Source organism: Diabrotica virgifera, chromosome 7 (assembly GCF_917563875.1).
Source record: "Diabrotica virgifera virgifera chromosome 7, PGI_DIABVI_V3a".
Classification (NCBI taxonomy): Eukaryota; Metazoa; Arthropoda; class Insecta; order Coleoptera; family Chrysomelidae; genus Diabrotica; species Diabrotica virgifera.
The window spans coordinates 176,319,885-176,339,029 of NC_065449.1; the positions used below are offsets into that span (position 1 = coordinate 176,319,885).

At 32.2% G+C, this 19,145-nt stretch overlaps 1 protein-coding gene across 1 annotated transcript in view; it reads right to left on the minus strand.

Moving 5' to 3' along the window:
- Nucleotides 1-19,145, minus strand: part of LOC126888321 (nuclear pore complex protein Nup160 homolog) — a 139,147-nt gene that overhangs the window by 52,596 nt on the left and 67,406 nt on the right. The window contains exons 14-16 of the mRNA XM_050656457.1: nucleotides 15,915-16,033; nucleotides 13,664-13,833; nucleotides 11,649-11,744 (exon numbers count right to left, since the gene is read on the minus strand). Of these exons, the coding sequence (XP_050512414.1) occupies nucleotides 11,649-11,744; nucleotides 13,664-13,833; nucleotides 15,915-16,033 (385 nt within the window). The remainder of the gene's footprint in view (nucleotides 1-11,648; nucleotides 11,745-13,663; nucleotides 13,834-15,914; nucleotides 16,034-19,145) is intronic.

The following is a 19,145-nucleotide window of genomic DNA, read 5'->3' on the forward strand; positions in this document are numbered from 1 at the left end:
TCTGAGGCCTTTGTTATTTATCACTCTAATGGACGAAATTGCAAAAGAATGCAGGGGTAAGGTAAAAAGAACTAGGGTTGGGGTGTATAAACTTCAACAAGTTTGCGTGTCAGAGTTGATATATGCCGATGACCTGGTTATTGTGGCAAAATCAGAAAAAGACTTGCAAGTAAATGTGAATGTTTGGAATGAAGCCTTTAAGAAATTTGGGATGAGAATAAATATTGAAAAAACAGAAGCTTTAGTAATATCGAAAACACAAGAAAATATAAATGTTAAGTTGAATAATGAGACCATTACACAAGTTGAGGACTTCAAGTATCTAGGATCAACAATGAATGGGCAAGGAAATATAGAACCAGAAATAAACAGCAGGGTAATGAGTGCAACAAAATTATACTATGCACTAAATAAAAGTTTTATTAGGAAGAAAGAAGTAAGCCTGAAAACAAAAATGAAAGTATTTCAAACCGTATACGAGCCGGTGCTACTCTACGGTAGTGAAACGTGGACAGTGAACGACAACATCCGTAGTAAAATCCAAGCATGCGAAATGCGATATTTACGGGCGGTATCCGGAGTGACCAGACGTGATCGTATAAGAAATGAAGACATACGTGAAAGGTGCGGTGTTGGAAGGACCTTAGACAGACTTGAAACGAAACAGTTATCGTGGTTCGGACATATGGCGAGAATGAGTGAAGGTAGAACTGTAAAGAGGGTATGGAAAGCGGCATCTGACAACAAACGAAGAAGAGGCAGGCCAGCAAGAACGTGGAATGCAAATATTGGAAAGGCTTGCGGAAAAAGAAATATTGGGTGGAGAGAAGCAGAAAGACTAGCTACCGACCGAAAGGCATGGAGACGTCTCATTTCTCCACTTACCTCGACACCGTAAGGTACAAGAGGACGGCTTAAGTAAGTAAGTAAGTATGTTATGAGTATTTTAAAGATATGAAAATTGGTGTGGAGAAAGAGGACAAAAATGAAAAGGTGATGGTTTAAAAATTATAATCCTATTGTTTATATCTTTGCCGTAAATTCAGGTCAACTTTCACCGGTTGTATCTGAGGAACCACTCATCGTAATTAAACGTTTTTTCTTTTAAAAGAAGCATCCTGCCGCTGTTTTTCGAATACCGTTTTCACAATTTAATTTGGTTTAATATTTTTCGAGATACTCTATTTGTTTATAAGCCAAAAAATTGTTTATAATTTTAAAATATTCCTGAGGCCGCTTAAATAGTCCAATTTCAATTCTGTAAAGTACATTAGATAGGTATAGTGCCTTTTTATGAAAAAGTCATAGTTATTCTTATGCATCATAATTATTGTCGTTATTATAGCGACCGTAAATTTCTAATTAACAATTCAATTGTTGCTAAACTGTTAATTCAATTTTCATCGGCGTCTGGAATTATAATCTATACAAAAAGTGCTTTTACATTACCACGTTATTTAATTATTTATTAACAATTACTTATCTAAAATTTTAGTTGAAAATTAAAGATTTTGTTGGAAAAACCCACTTTTTCCGGGGAAAGTTTTCGTCGAAGTGAATCGGGAAAAACACATCTCTATGCAGAATTTAATTGCGGTGAATTTTTATTTGGGTGTTTTTGGTGTAAAGTTAAAATCTTTGGAGTTATAGAGCAAAAATTGAAAAAAATCCGATTTTCGGGCGCCATTTTGTTTATAAAAAAAGTAGCACACTATCTGCGGACTTTGCATACCTATATTATTAAATACAATCATAAGCTTCGATTCCAGCAATAAAATTGCTGGTAAATAACTTTTCCTTGTATTTTGCTAATTAGCCCAGAGTAAAAAAACATATCGTTAAGCTTATCTCTACAAGGTACAAGCATAACTGCGTAACCTATAAACCAGTATTAGGCGAGGCAATGAAGCAATGAACCTCCCAATATTTTTCAGTTGGATGGACCTCAAAGAACCTTGTTGCCTTCGATTCGTAAGAGCGTTAGGAAATTTTGTGAACTAAAGTGATGACGTTCAAATGGAAATTGCATTATTGAACAAGGAAAATGCAGTTTCCAAAATACATTTCGAAATTATGAAAAATGATAAATTTGAAATATTGACGGAAATGAGTTCAGTATTACAACTCGGACGTTTTGGGCTCGCTGAACACGAATATCATAACGGCGATAATCTCCGAGGCACCTGATGCCCAGGACAGGTATCTTCTCCTGGAGTTTTGTGTTATGGAGATTTGATACTCGTTACTCGGAGGTTTTTGGGGTCGTTGAAAACAAATATCATGCCGTTAGGTTTTAGCCAAAAAATTGGTAGGTTTTGGGCTTTTTACTGCTTTACTTTCTTGCCTACTCTATAACTGTATTACTCCAGGGTAATAAGCTGGAAATATACCATGTTCGGGACACTCAAAGGTCCAGGTAGCTGACTACTTTTTTAGTTATTGTAGACCTATAGGAAGAAAACCTACCTGTTTCCTGCCTAAAGTTCGCGTCCGTTTTTTTATTAAGTATGGTTTGAAATCAACAAATCAAGCACATTTTTGTGAATTTTTTTCGAAGCTATTATTTTATTTCGAAATTAAATAAGCATATTAAGTATAATTCAAAGAATATTTAGAAAAAAATTCAATCCAAAATATTGAAAAATAAGCCATTGGTGACAAATTTTGACAGGCAGCTCACAAAAAAAATGGATTTTGCGGTGGACATAAGAACTCGACACTCGATCATACGAAACAAAAAAGTCAAAAAGATTTAATTAGCTTATGAGTTTCACGAGGTCACAACGTCGAGTTTTTTTATTTTTAATGATTTTTGAATTTTTGGTATCACTCAGAAATCAAAAAAATGAAATTTTTGGTAAAAAATTTGTGAAAATCAACAGATTTATTATTGTTGAACAAAAAATAAGCAAAAAAAGAAAAATATCTCGACGTTGTTACCTCATGAATTGTCTAAAGAAAATCTGTGCAAAATATAGGTAGATCGGCCGAGTAGTTTTTCAGTTACAATGTCCACCGCATTTGAAAAAGCAGTTTTGATAAAAATGCGTTTAAAGTTTTGAAAACTGCATCTTCATCTTCTTATTTGTCTGCCAAATCGTATAGTGATGCACATTGGAATATGTTTTTTGAATCGAGGAGTAATCTACAAAAGAGAAGGCGAACAGTTGTTTAACGTTTCTCACTACGCTCAAGCGTGCTGGCGCGAAGTCGCGGCAAAGCGAGTCGAAGGTAGGGATATTCAACACGCTGTATCTCTGGTAATTTTACTCCGATTATTTTGAAATTTTCAGAGTGTATTCTTGAAAGTATGCACTTTGTTTGAAATAATAAAAAAATTAAGTATTTCAAACCATACCTCCCCCCCCTTAATAACAATTTAGTGCAAAAATCGCGATTTTTTCGATTTTTTGCACCCCATTCAAAAGCTACACAATTGACATAAAACTACAAAATTTAATTTTTTAGAACATTGAAAAACTTGCAAAATGCCGATTTTTGAAAGTTAAAAAGTTAATTTGTTGCTACGCAAACTGCAAAATAAGTGAAAAAATTTGTTAATAACTTTTACTAAAACTACTTTAGAACTTTAGTGTTTCACCCAAAGTTGTGTATTGGGGTAACAAACCCTCAAAATTTGAGACCGATCCATTAATTAGTTTAAAAGTTATTCTATTTGTTTATCCCAGAGACCTTTATTTCGCAATAACATAAGAGAGAAAATAATGAAGATAAAGCAATTCTGCGTATGTCAAATGAAAGTAGAAAAGTGATACTATCAAAATGTACTAAAAAAAGATAAAAAATTATCTAATATAGTCAAAAATACTAATGCCAAATTTTTGAAATTTTGTAGTTTATAAACATTTAGAACAACTTTAAAAATATTGTCCGTAGAAAAAATCATTTTACATATTCGAAAAGTTGGTATTTTACACGAATTTTTAAAAATTTTGTTCAATTGGTGACTAGTCGTGGTAAGTGCAGGGGTAGCTGGGAGCCGACAAATGCACGAGTTCAGAAACTAAAAAAGGCAACTTAAAACTACTATCATTTTCTATATCTCGGGATCTACTGAATATATTTTGATCTTTCTTTTTTAATATATGTATGTAATTTTTCTGTACAATACAAATATGTAATTTGTCTATTTGCAATTTGACATTTATTAATTAATAAACAATCTAATTTGTTACAATTTTTGAAAAAATAATTTTTTCCCAAAAATCCATGTTATTAAGGTGGTATGACACAATGTTAAAATTTATATAGTTTTTAGGTACAGTTACCGTCACTATTTCAAAACCAATCTTCAACTTAGGGGTATGTACGTGAACTGTAGACTTTCTATTTTAATAGTATCTAGTTAAAATTTCCAAAGAAAGCAGTATATTTTTTATAACTGTACATAAAGGAGTCCATGTCATAACTTACTTAGTAACTTGCTATAAAAATTCGTTTTGCATAATAATTTTTGAACTTGGGTGGAAAATAACTACCAGAAACGATTAACTATGCAAAAAGCTTTATTTTAAACAAAATTTCATTGTCCATACTGCCATAATTTTTAAATTAACTGTACCTAAAAGTAAAAATTTTAGTTAAAAGCTGCAATCTGGGGATTTTGTTGAAATTACAGCAATAAGTTGGCATTTTTCTAGTGATAAATTAGTTCCGCTGTCACTTAATAGATGAGAAGATGAGTTCACGTGTCATTTAGTAGATGGCAGCAGTGATGTATTAAATGGAGACAGATGCGCGTTTGCCGGATTTTAAGAAAATCTACAAACAATTGAAAACGAGTTTTGTAACCATGGAAATACGATGAATCACGCGGTTTTGTTTAGAAAAGTGGCCCCACCCCCTCCCAGTACGCATTTTGGACCTTGTTTGACTTTCACTTTCAATCATGATTGTATAACGTCACAGTGTCTTAACAATACAAATATACATTTTTTATGCTTGAAACCGTGACGTTATACGAATGGTTGAAAGTTAAACGAGGTTCAAAATGACTCAAAGTGTTTACTGGGGGATTATACTAGTTTTATACTAGTTTTGACATAATACATAAATAACATAAGTAAGCTCTAGTATGTTATGTGGGGCGGATCTAAAAACAATTTCAGTTTTATTCACTTTCTGGCAAATTTAATTTTTATAGGGCCGCAAATAATGCATTGTTCGGATACAATTATCGTCTCTTTGTAAAGACGATGACGTCGACATTTTTACACACATTACACATGCCAATGGCCATTAGTATTTGTTGAGGCATTATCCTAATAAAAAAATTGTAGACAAAACAATATTGTATAATCATTGATTAATTTATGTCAAATATTTCCGTAAGTGAAAAAAAATATTGAAATTTACTGGAGTAATAATTAGATAAACCGATATGCAGACGATACAGTTGTGGTTGCTAGCAGTATCGACAGGCCTGTCATACCCGGGTACCTACAAAGAGCGAGTGAAAAAAGAGATTTTAACCATCAACATAAATAAAACAAAAATGGACACTGGTGAGCAAAACTCAAAAACCTGCCAGACAATTGAAAATAAAAAACCAATTCAACACGTAGAAGTATATGTATATCTTGGAACAGTCGTCAACTAGAAATGGGATCAAACAACCGAAATACGATGTAGAATTGAAAAGGCCAGAGCTACATTTAACATGAGAAATATATTCAATCATTGCGACATATCTGTCCCACTAAAAATACGGCTGCTAAAATGCTATGTATTTCCAGTCTTGTTGTATGGAGCAGAGACCTGGACAATAACGGAAACATTATCGAAAAGGCTAGAGGTATTCGAAATGTGGGTGTACCGACTTATCCTCAAAATGTCCTGGACGACTCACACTACCAACGTAGAGGTATTGCGCTGAGGAGAAAACAAAAATGAGAAATCTGTTTCACAATAGAAACGGAAACCTGAATACCTCGATCATATTATGAGACATGATAAATATCGTATACTGCCACTGACAATACAGAGTAAAATAGAGAGCAAACGTGGACCCAGAAGAAGAAGACACTCATGGCTTCAAAACTTACGCCAATGGTTTGGACTAACGTGCCAATGTCCGCAACGGACGAGGCACATGAAGAAGAAGAAGAATTTAAAATGAGATATTCTTCTTCTCACGGTGCTTATTCGTTCTGAATGTTGGCGATCAGCATGGCTATCCTAACTTTGCATGCTGCTATTAGGAATAGTCTGTTTGTCGATGTAGGTATTGAACCAGTTTCTCAGATATATTCTTCTTCTCCCTGGTCCTCTCTTCCCAATACCTTGCCCTGAAGAATGAGTAGCGGCAATCTCTATTCATTCCTCATAACATGGCCAAGATATTCTACTTTGCGCTCTTTGATAATAATGTGTGTTAATAATCTCGCATTCCTTGCCCATTCTACGTAAGACCTCAACATTAGTCACACGACCCATCCACGAAATTCTTAAAATGCGACTGTAATACCACATCTTGAATGCCTTGAGTTTTCTTAAAGAAGTTTCGGAAAGAGTCCAGGCTTCTACTCAGTATAATAATCTAGAAAATACATAGGATCTGATAATAGAAATTTTGTTAACAAGTGGTAAATGTGACTTCTGAAACGAGACTTCATCATTATGAACGCTGATCTCGCTTTTCCTATGCGTTGTTTTATTTCACTAGAGTGGTCTCATTGACTGTTTATGTAGGTACCAAGGTATGTGTAGCTGTCCACTCTGTCAATTGGTTGTTGGTTAACCAAAAGCCGTGTATGTAATATATTTCGCTCTTAATGACTACCATTACTTTCTTTTTTTTTCGTATTGAAATTCCATGTTCACTACTTATGTCTTATATGCGCGACATTATTCTTTGCAAATCATCTAGGCTATCTGCAAAAACTACTGCGTCGTCGGCATATCTAATGTTGTTTAGATCTATCATCTAATCCAGTTTCCTCCAAGATAATTTATGAGTATGTGCAGCTTATCATGTTGTACTCTATCAAATGCCTTTTTGTAGTCGATAAAACAAATATATAGCACTTAGACAGTCAATAGAGCCTCTCGGGTGCCTAAGGGCAAGGCATTGCGGAATCAAATCTTTGTCCGTGATACTTGTTCTTCGCATTTTTTATATAGGTATTCTGCAGTATATTACTTTTAAAAATGTTTTAAGTAAGTGGTTCATTAGGCTAATTATTATTCTGCCTCGCATGTTGAAATGAGAAATGAAATGAAAATGTGAAATTTTCCGAGGAAAAAACTTTCCCTGCTGAAAAAACATTCAATATGAAAAAAGTTATTGTAGTGACTCTGTTTTTCAATTGACTTACGTATTTTACATTTATTAAAAATACTAATTTTATACTCGATCTTCATTCTGAGAATTAGCATAATTCTTTTTTGGTCATTTAGATAGGCACTTACTTGTATTTCAAATAATTGCAAATTTCTTTAGTTTGAAATAAATCCTTTTGAGCAGGTAAAGAATTACGAATTGCCGTATAATACAATATTAAATAATAAACTATATCCAAATGAATGAACGTTTAGTATCTATTAATGAGAATTTACCCTAGGCAGGTAAAGAAAGGATTAACAACTGTCGTCTGTAAATACAAAGTACGATTAAGATCGAGATGTGCCGAGCCTAAGTTGCAATACATGGCATCAATGCGGTGTCGTTCAGAGAACTAAATTTAATAATAAAATATATGTACGTGCTGCCATCTATTCAAAGAACTGTTAAACGTTAGTTTAAAAATTGGCCACCTATTTTGACCGTAGCGTACTAATACCCCCTTAATCAGACTATCATTATTAATCATAGAAAAAGTTAAGGTATACTTTAATAAATAAATTATCTTCAATAAATAATTATCTAATAAAAATAATTTATTTATTAATGTGAACTTTAACTTTTTGTATGATCATTAATGATATTATGATTAAAACAATAGATTTTTGTAAAAAAATATTTTTTCAAGAATTGTTTAAACAAATTAGACTGATTATTAATAAATTTATAAACAAACTGCATATTTGTAATGTACGTAGAAATTACATACGAATTAAAAAAAGAAAGATGAAAATCCATTGAGTTGATCCGGAGATACAGAAAATTGTATTAAAAAATAAAAATGTATACCATTGTAAAAATATACCACAAAAATTGTATTAGTTTGAAATTGCTTTTTCAGTATTTTAACTCGGTGGATTCGTAGGTTCCTCCTAGTAACCGTTTGAACTACAATTTTGAAAAATCGTAGAGGGTGCTATGAAGATACAATGTTTATGCAAATTTTTTAACAAAAAATACAAATCCCATTATTTAAAATGGCATCAATGAAATTCCTTAATTACATATTGTAAACAAATTAGCTGTGAATTAAAAAAAAACAAATGGCTAACTTTGTCCCTAATGAACCCAGGCTACATTTTTTTATTTGAAAATTCGTGTTAAAATACTAGCTTTCCGAATATATAAAAAGGTTGTTCATACGGATAATATTTGTCAAGTTATTCTAAATGTTTATAAACTACAAAATTTCAAAAATTTGGCTTTAGGATTTTTGATTATATTGATTAATTTTTTATCTTTTTTTAATACATTTTGATACAATCAGTCTTCTACTTTAGTTTGGCATACTCAGAATTGCCCAATGTTCATTATTTTCTGTCTCATGTTATTGCAAAATAAATGTCTCTGGGATAAACAAATAGAATAACTTTTAAACTAATTAATGGATCGGTCTCAAATTTTGAGGGTTTGTTAAGTACCAAAATAACCAACTTTGGGTGAAACCCTAAAATTCTAAGATAAATTTAGTAAAAGTTATTAACAAATATCGATTTTCATTTATTTTGCAATTTGCGAAGCAACAAACTAACTTTTTAACTTGCAAAAATCGGTATTTTGAAGGTTTTTCAATGTTCTAAAAAATTAAATTTTGTAGTTTTATGTCAATTGTTTAGCTTTTGAATAGGGTGCAAAAAATCGAAAAAATCGCGATTTTTGCAATAAATTAATAATAAAAAAACAGACGCGAACTCTAGGCAGGAAACAGGTAGGTTTTCTTCCTATAGGTCTCCAATAACTAAAAAAGTAGTCAGCTACCTGGATCTTTGAGTGTCCTGAGAAAATCCTTATTACCCTGGACTATATAGGGCGAGGCAGATAACTGGCCTATTAGAAATATTTAGAGAACTAAAGGCAACAGAATCATGAAAATTGGAATGAAGGGGTTTTGAAGGGTGATCTATTTAATGAAAATATTTTCATCAATTTGCCACTTCCGGTTATACCGGAAGTTGCTTAAAACTTCGTTTTTTAAATGGGACACCCTGTATATTTTTACATTTTTAGATTCTACTCGATGTCTTCTTTCTTAAAATATGCGGTTTTGTAATGTTATACAGGGTAGTTTAAAAGCTAATTACGTTTTTTTATTAATTTCGTAGCAACTTTCACACCCTGTAGAATTGTAGTAGTTGGATATCAAAAACTCTATTTATGTTAAAATGATTTTTAATATAGTCAACTATTATTAAAAATTATTAGTTTAGCTAAATGTTAAATTTTAGTATACAGGGTTGGTCGAAACTCGGAATGAGGATTTTCTGAATTTTCTTAAATGGAACACCCGGTATTTTAGTATTGCAATGAAAATACATTTTTTGGTACTTTTTTATTTCTTAAGCATTCCCTATACCTAAATGCTTTAATTTGTGCTTAATTGTTAATCGCGCCAAGAATGTTAACTACGTAGGTATTTTGATAGCTCAACCATTATTGGCAATTTTAAAGATCAGTCAAGATTAATATGTCTTTATTTCCGAAAAATTATTTGTGATTGAATATTTTCACGGCCAACCTAATAAAATTTCACGTATTTTTTGTTGTAATTAATATTTGGCTTGAATCACCAATAACTAACAAATTAAAGCAGTTAGGTATAGGGAATGCTTAAGAAATAAAAAAGTAGCATAAAATATCATTTCATTACGATAATAAAATATAGGGTGTTCCATTTAAGAAAACTCAGAAAATACTCTTTCCGAGTTTCGACCAACCCTGTATAGTACAATTCAACATTTAGCTATACGCTGTGAGCTCGTACGTAGAGGGGATATTTATAAATTCACGAGCGCCAGTAGTGACAAGTCTGTAAACGTTTACCGGAAATTTGACATAAATGTCAAAGTGATTAATTTAAAATTAAAATTAAAAACATTAATTATAAAAAATATTAGTTGGTCAAAGCTGTGGTATATATTTTTAACTTAAATATACTTACGTTTTAAATACTAAATTTACGTTTTTTTAATGTTCCATAATATGTAATTATAAATTATTCTATTAATCTTGGCTTCATCTACACGATAATTGTGAAAGTATCCGAAGTAAGAAATTAATATTTCATCAATAGAACGTCAAAACGATTAGCAAAATCTTAAAAAAATCTATTACAATTTAATTACTTTTTAGCGTTGTAAATATTAAGCGATAACAATTAAATAATAAATTTAAAAATTACCGGTGAAAGTTGATTAGTAATCCGCTAGGAGCGACACCAGCGAAGCTCAGAGCGTAATACGCGTAATACGCTCTGAGCTTCGCTGGTGTCGCTCCTAGCGGATTACTAATCAACTTTCACCGGTAATTTTTAAATTTATTATTTAATTGTTATCACGCTCTGAGCTTTGCTGGTGTCGCTCCTAGCGGATTACTAATCAACTTTCACCGGTCATTTTTAAATTTATTATTTAATTGTTATCACTTAACATTTACGACGCAAAAAAGTAATTAAATTGTAATCGATTTTTTTAAGATTTTGCTAATCATTTTGACGTTCTATTGATAAAATATGAATTTCTTACTTCGGATACTTTCACAATTATCGTGTAGGTGGCGCTAAGATTTTTAGATTAAATTATAATTACATATTACGAAACATTAAAAAAACTTAAATTCAGTATTTAAAACGTAAGTATATTTAAGGTAAAAATATATACCACAGCTTTGACCAACTAATATTTTTTATAATTAATGTTTTTAATTTTAATTTTAAATTAATCACATTGACATTTATGTCAAATTTCCGGTAAACGTTTAGAGACTTGCCACTACTGGCGCTCGCGAATTTGTAAATATCCCCTCTACGTACGAGCTCACAGCGTATACTAACCCTTTTTAACAATAGTAGACTATATTAAAAATCATTTGTACATAAATAGAGTTTTTGATGTCAAACTACTACAATTCTACAGGGTGTGAATGTTGCTAGGAAATTAAGAAAAAAAACGTAATTATCTTTTAAACTACCCTGTATAACATTACAAAACCTCATATTTTAAGAAAGAAGACATCCAGGAGAATCCAAAAATGTAAAAATATACAGGATGTTCCATTAAAAAAAACGAAGTTATAAGCCACTTCCGGTATAACCGGAAGTAGCAAATCAATGAAAATATTTTCATTAAAGAGATCACTCTTCAAAACCCCTTCATTCCAATTTTCATGATTCTGGTTCCTTTAGTTCTCGAGATATTTCTAATAGGACTTTTATCTGCCTCACCCTGTATAGCCACTAATACCGTATTGTGGTGGATGTGATAAATCATAAAAGAATCTATGTACATACCGCTAAAGGATCTTCTGGGTCTACAATGCTCAAAGCAGTATTTGCAATGCTTATAACGGAATCTTTGGCCTTGTGAAGATCAAATAGTTGAATAACCTGAAACATAAGTAAAATATAACATCATGCCCTCAGAGCAACAGTGGCCTAAGCCACAAATTGAGCATTTTTAGATTAATATATCAATAAAAGCAGCAACATTAAATCTTTGGATTAACAGGGGCCTGCATAATCTACGTCTATATTTGGCTAGATAACGCTACATAGTTTGTAGCGCCATCCCATAAACATAATGGAAATATGAATGCAAAGATTGCATTTATCTCAAAACTTCGTTTTTGGGCTTAGGTCACTGTTTCTCTGATAGCCTCACATATCGCCGCCGCCTACGAAAAGTATAACTCCCTAATGAAGTGTTAGCGAAAAAATTTATTTTTTGAGGAGTATCGGCAAAAAACATCATTTCTGTTTGTGGGTCCACGAAAATTAAAATTAGTAAAAAGTTCTCAGAAATAATTGTTTTCGTGGGCAAAAACAGAAACAGGAAGGGAAACAATTGTTTTCGTCGGCATCTATTATGAACTAAATCTTTTCATTATAAATATTTTGGGAGTTATAATCTTCGCGGACACGCATATAAAAAAAATTGTAATCGCCAATACTTATCAGAGTTATTATTTTCACTGGAAATATATTAGGAATCACATTAATCGTAGGTACCAGCGATATATACTCAACCAAACTTATATGTTGTTCTGAAGCTATTTCCTTGTGGCATTTTTATAATGAATGGAAGGGGAGCCCAAGCGGGGATTTTTGCAGTTACTCGAGCGCGTCAGTTTATCATATGGGGAGAAACCTGGTACCCTGTAGATGTACCTCTACCATATATTGGCTCTTAACACAGGGGAGTTCGTTAAGGGGGGCCCGAAAAAAAATTTATCATTAAAAAAACTCAAAATTGTCAGATTAAGATAAGGTAAGTTAAGTACATGCAAAAGAGTATATTTAAAAAATCTGACGATTTGAGCGGGGTGTAAGGAAATGGGCGAGTCCCAAAGTTTCACAAGAAAAAAGCCAATATTTCGAGAAATGAATGACAGATCGAAAAACTAAAAAATATATGCTCAATATTTTTTAAAAGTCTATCGAATGATACCAAACACGACTTCCCACGGAGAGGGGTGGGGGGTACATTTAATATTTTAAATACGAATCCCACGATATTTCGTGAAATGAACATCAGATCGAAAAACTGTAAAATACACTTACTCAATATTTTTGAAAAATCTATCGAATGGCACCAAACACGACCCACTACGAAGGTGGGGGGGGGGGGGTTACTTTAAAATATTGAATGGGAACCCTTATTTTTATTGCAGATTTGGATTTCTTACGTAAAAATAAGTAACTTTTATTCGAAATATTTTTTCGGATTATGGATAGATGGCGTTATAATCGGAAAAAACGATTGTTGGAAATGGAAAATTAAATTAAAAAATGGCAAGCGCCCACTAAAATGGAAAACTTTACTTAACTTTTTTTGGTTTTAGGACCTACTCTTCACAACCCAATAGGTCCCCAAAGCGCTCGAGTGACTGCACATTTAGCATACTTTGCTCCACTACCAGAACTATTTTAAATGGGAAATAAGCCACAATTTTACAAAAAAAAATGAATTTATCAACGTTTCGATGCCCAAGTCGGGTGTCGTCAAAATACAAAATAATACAAAAAAATTATTTTCTTTTTGTATTTTGACAACGGCATCCGATTTGAAAGTCGAAACGTTAATAAAATCATTTTTAGTAACATCGTGGCTTATTTCCCATCAACACTAGTTAATCCTAAATTATATTTATAAGAATAAAAACTATGTTCTAATTAATCAAATATGAGGTAGAATCAATGATAGTAGAATATTTTAAATTCTAACTAATATTTTGAGGACATTTTCTACCAGCTTAGAGAACATAATCAAATAACACTTGGGGATCTTCAATGTTATTGCCATTTACCTTTAAATAATAGTGAATATACGCTCCAGTTGGACTAGGCAAATTCCCTTTTAAACAACGTTCTTGTAAAAAGCCATCTGTTAAAACCCCTTTAGCAGCCGTTTCAAACAAATCTTCTGCTTTGTTATATTCTCCAGTTGACAAAAAGGCGGAAGCTAGCAAGAAGTTTCCTGAAATGAAAATGGTGAAATTAAAATTATTCATAATCAAAAATTTTTTTGTTAGTACCAATAAATCCATTATGGATGGAGTAATTTGCCATCATGCAAACGTATTAACGTATTTTGCCTTCAAACGTCTTGCCATCATGTTATTGAAGCTTTGAATATACAGGGTGTCTAGAAACTCTCCCGACAAACGAAGACAGGAGGTTCCTCAGATAATTTTAAGACAATTTAACCCAATTCACCTAGTCCAAAAATGCTTCCTAATGGAGTTAGAGCTCTTTGAAGATGGCGTCTGGTAATTAGTTTTTCTTAAATACCTCTAGAACGCTTCTATTTAGAAAAACGAAAACTGGTACGCTTATTTATCTTCCAAAGTTAAATCGATTCCATTAATTACGAATTTCTAGTACCGGTCATAGGCGCCCGTTTTGGGTAGGGCAACTGGTATTTTAGCGCATAACTATTTTGTCTTTAACTTATAAGCATTTCTGACACTGGATTATTAAATTGTGAGGTATTCTAGTACTAAAAGGTACTCTTACTTTAAGGCGGAAGAAGGCACCGTTTTCTAGAAAAATCGATTTGAAAATTTTTCGTTTATTGAATTTGAAAAAATTTAGAAAATTTTTTTCAAAAAAAGACGGTGTATTTTACCGCCTTAAATCAAGAGTAACTTGGTACTACAGTAGGAAAAATGAAAGAATACCCATGAACGAACATATAAAACACGCTGTATTTTCCTGTCAGCGTGTCAGACAAAAAATTGGCCAGTTCAAGTACATGTAATAATTATTGTTACATGTACTTGCACTGGACAATTTTCTTTGACACGGTGACAGGAAAATTCAGCGTGTTTTATATGTTCGTTCATGGGTATTCTTTCATTTTTCCGACTGTAGAATACCTGATAATTTAATCATCAAATGTCAAAAATGCTTAAAAATTAAAGAAAGCCCAAAACGGACGCATATGACCGGTACTAGAATTTCGCAACTAACGAAATCGATTTATCTCTGGAAGATAAATAAACGTACCAGTTTTCGTTTTTCTAAATGGTTTTTTTTTATTTTTTTTTTTTTTTTTTTTTTTCAAAATAAACAGACGAAAAATTTTCAAATCGATTTTTCTAGAAAACGGTGCATCTTACCGGCTTAAAGCAAGAGTACCTTTTAATACTAAAATACCTTGCAATTTAATAATCCAGTTTAAAAAATGCCTAAAAGTTAAAGATACAAAAGTTATACGATAAAATAACCGTTGCCCTACCCAGAACGGGCGCCTATGACAGGTACTAGAAATTCGTATTTGATGTAGTTGATTTATCTCTGGAAGATAAATAAGTGTACTAGTTTTCATTTTTCTAAATAGAAGCGTTCTGGAGATATTTAAGAAAAACTAATTATCAGACGCCATCTTCAAAGAGCTCTAGCTCCCTTAGGAAGCATTTTCGGACTAGGTGAATTGGGATAAATTGTCTTAAAATTATCTCAAAAATCTCCAGTCTTCGTTTGTCGGGAGAGTTTCTGGACACCCTGATCGCTCGATCATTACACTTCACCACATGGTGATTTCGCGTTCGATTCATTTTGTACGCGTTTGACGAAAAAATAAATATACGTAATCCCGCTTTTCGGTTGAATATCGCGCGTTTGCCGAAAAAATAAATGCACGCAATATATTACTACACCCCTGCCCACTTGTGATACTTCGTGTTTTTTATAGACCCCTCCCTCCCCCCCCCCCCCACACTTTCGGACCTCACGTGATTAGTGGACAGCCCCTTAGCGTACTCAGACCTGCTTTGTTACTAAAACAGCTAAAATAGTTGAACTAATACAAGTGTTCCTGATGAGAGTTGAATAACTCGTAGCACGTGTAGAACAATGGTCGAGTTCCGGATTGAAGGGAAATGCAAAAATATCCAACAAAAAAAATGCATACTGTACCTTCTCGAATTTTCAAAGGCCTAGTATATTCAAAAGCTACGCCACTATTTATAATGTGATGTTTTATTAAAAAATAATATTTGTCCTATACTAAATTCGATACGTTTCGGAATAATTTTAAATCAAATAAAAACTTACTTGTACAACTATTCCATTCACACCAGTTGCTAAGTAAACGAACGTATTGTTGCAACCATAAATGTTGTCCACTGCTTAACAACCACTCGGCAAGAACTGTACCTCCAGTTATGGGCCAACTATACTTTAGTTAAGGAAGAGTAGGAAAATTATGTATAACTTAATACTATAATGTATAAAACAGAAAATAGGCACGCATATCGATTTTGGATTATATATTTTGTAATTTTGCAGTATATGAGGTTCCCTAATATAAACTATTTTTGAACACTCAACACACATCAAAAATGTCTAAGGATCTCCACTATTATTCCATTAAGGGGGGTATGGTTTGAAATCAACATATTATCAAGCACATTTTTGTGAATTTTTTTTCGAAGCTATGGTACAATTATTTTATTTTTAAATTAAATAAGCATATTAAGGAGGGGGTATGGTTTGAAATCAACATATCAAACACATTTTTGTGAATTTTTTTCGAAACTATGGTAGAATTATTTTATTTTTAAATTAAATAAACACATTAAGTACAATTCAAAGAATATTTAAGAAAAAATTCAATCCAAAATATTGAAAAATAAGCCATTGGCGACAAATTTTGGCAGACAGCTCAAAAAAAATGGATTTTGCGGTGGACATCAGAACTCATCACTGGATTATACGAAACAAAAAAGTCAAAAAGATTTTATTAGCTTATGAGTTTCACGAGGTAACAACGTCGAGTTTTTTATTTTTAATGATTTTTGAATTTTTGGTATCACTCAAAAATCAAAAATACGAAATTTTTGATAAAAATTTTGTGAAAACCAACATATAATAAGCACAAAACGAAAAATACCTCGACGTTGTTACCTCACGAAATGTCTAAAGAAAATCTGTGCAAAATATCAGGTAGATCGGCCGAGTAGTTTTTCAGTTACAATGTCCACCGCATTTGAAAAAGCAGTTTTGAGAAAAATGCGTTTAAAGTTTTTACAACTGCATCTTCATCTTCTTATTTGTCTGCCAAATCGTAAAGTGATGAACATTGGAATATGTTTTTTAAATTGGGAAGTAATCTGCAAAAGAGAAGGCGAACAGTTGTTTAACGTTTCTCACTACGCTCCGGCGTGCTGGCGCGAAGCCGCGGCAAAGCGAGTCGAAGGTAGGGATATTCAACACCCTGTATCTTTGGTAATTTTACTCCGATTATTTTGAAATTTTTAGAGAGTATTATTGAAAGTATGCACTTTTATTTGAAATAATAAAAAAATTTAAATATTTCAAACCATACCCCCTCCTTAACTACAATTCAAAGAATATATAGAAAAAAATTAAATTAAAAATATTGAAAAATAAGCCATTGGTGACAAATTTTGACAGGCAGCTCACAAAAAAATGGATTTTGCGGTGGACATCAGAACTCGTCACTCGATCATACGAAACAAAAAATTCAAAGAGATTTAACTAGCTTATGAGTTTCACGAGGTCACAACGTCGAGTTTTTTCATTTTTAATGATTTTTGAATTTTTATTATGACTCAGAAATCAAAAAATGAAATTTTTGGTAAAAATTTTGTGAAAATCAAAAGACTTATTATTGTTGAACAAAAAATAAGCAAAAAATGAAAAATATCTCGACGTTGTTACCTCATGAAATGTCTAAAGAAAATCTGTGCAAAATATCAGGTAGATCGGCCGAGTAGTTTTTCAATTACAATGTCCACCGCATTTGAAAAAGCAGTTTTGAGAAAAATGCGTTTAAAGTTTTGACAACTGCATCTTCATCTTCTTATTTGTCTGCCAAATCGTAACGTGATGCACACTGGAATATGTTTTTTGAATCGAGGAGTAATCTACAAAAGAGAAGGCGAACAGTTGTTTACCGTTTCTCAATACGCTCAAGTGTGCTGGCGCGAAGCCGCGGCAAAGCGAGTCGAAGGTAGGGATATTCAACACGCTGTATCGCTGCGTGAATTTTCAGAGAGTATTCTTGAAAGTATGCACTTTTATTTGAAATAATAAAAAAAATTAAATATTTCAAACCATACCCCCCCTTAATTCCCCATTGTTTTCAATAAAAAGAAACACTTTATTGTTGATACGTACCGTTTGATTTGAAAACTTATTCTCTACAAATCAAGGTGTGCCGTGAAAACTAAACTGCCATTTGCACTTTTTCTAAGGCAAAAGTGATAGCGCCCCAAATTCGTATGACTAGTTGCATTAAATTATATAAAAAGAGTGCTTCAAATTTTAAAAGTATTCTGTATTTACTTTAAAATCTTACTAAAACAAGATTGTTAAACGCAACGATTGTCATGGAGCGTTGGCATTGAACAAATGTAGAAACCCAAGTAGCACCGAACGGGTTTATTAAGTCTTTTAAAGATCTTCTAAAACTATAGAATAAAACTAAAATTAAAGCCAATTGGTTTTTAGGTAAACCTTAAGGTTGCAATAAAACCGCTTTCAGCATAAAAGGGCCCACACTGAAAGACGTCAATAAAACCAAAAATAAAAACCTTTTTAAAACTTTGTTTTCTTAAGGAACTGGTTTTAAAGCTGCTGTGAAGGTGCTTTTAAAACCATGTTAAAAGACACTTTAAGTGCAGGCAGTTTTATAGCAAACTTAAAAAGGTTTCTTAAATGGAGACTTTTAAAGACAATTTACCATATTAAATAATTCTTTAAACCCATATACTCCATATAGGCCAACAAATTTTTACATGTGTTTTGATAGGTAGATACGTATTTGTAACCATAAAATAATAAAAAGTACTTGGTTATTTCGGACTGTCAATGTAGAAAAACACTCACGCACCCAACTTTATTGATAATGTTAACAAAAATAGGTATAAATGACTCACGCGCCCTAAAATTTCTTACTTTTGACAATTAAAAAATAATAATAATAAAACAATTTAAATCCGAAAAATATTAATTTGAAAGAAAAATAAGTTTATCTAGAATTTTAATGTTTTAATGTTAAAATAAATCGAATTTATGTCTTTAAGTCGCTTATTTATGATTTTTATGTAAGCCTTATATTGTAATCTATCATGGCTTTCAGCATCTCCAGAAAGAAATATGGCCAAAAACCAAATAAAACTATTTAGTCTATCGACAGAGAATTGTTAAGAGCAAATGGTTTTATTTTATACCTTTCCAAGAGCATATATCCTACATAAAAGCAAGGTTACCTTGGAATTAAAACCGTTTAGTTTTAATGCTGCTGTCAATAATGCCACT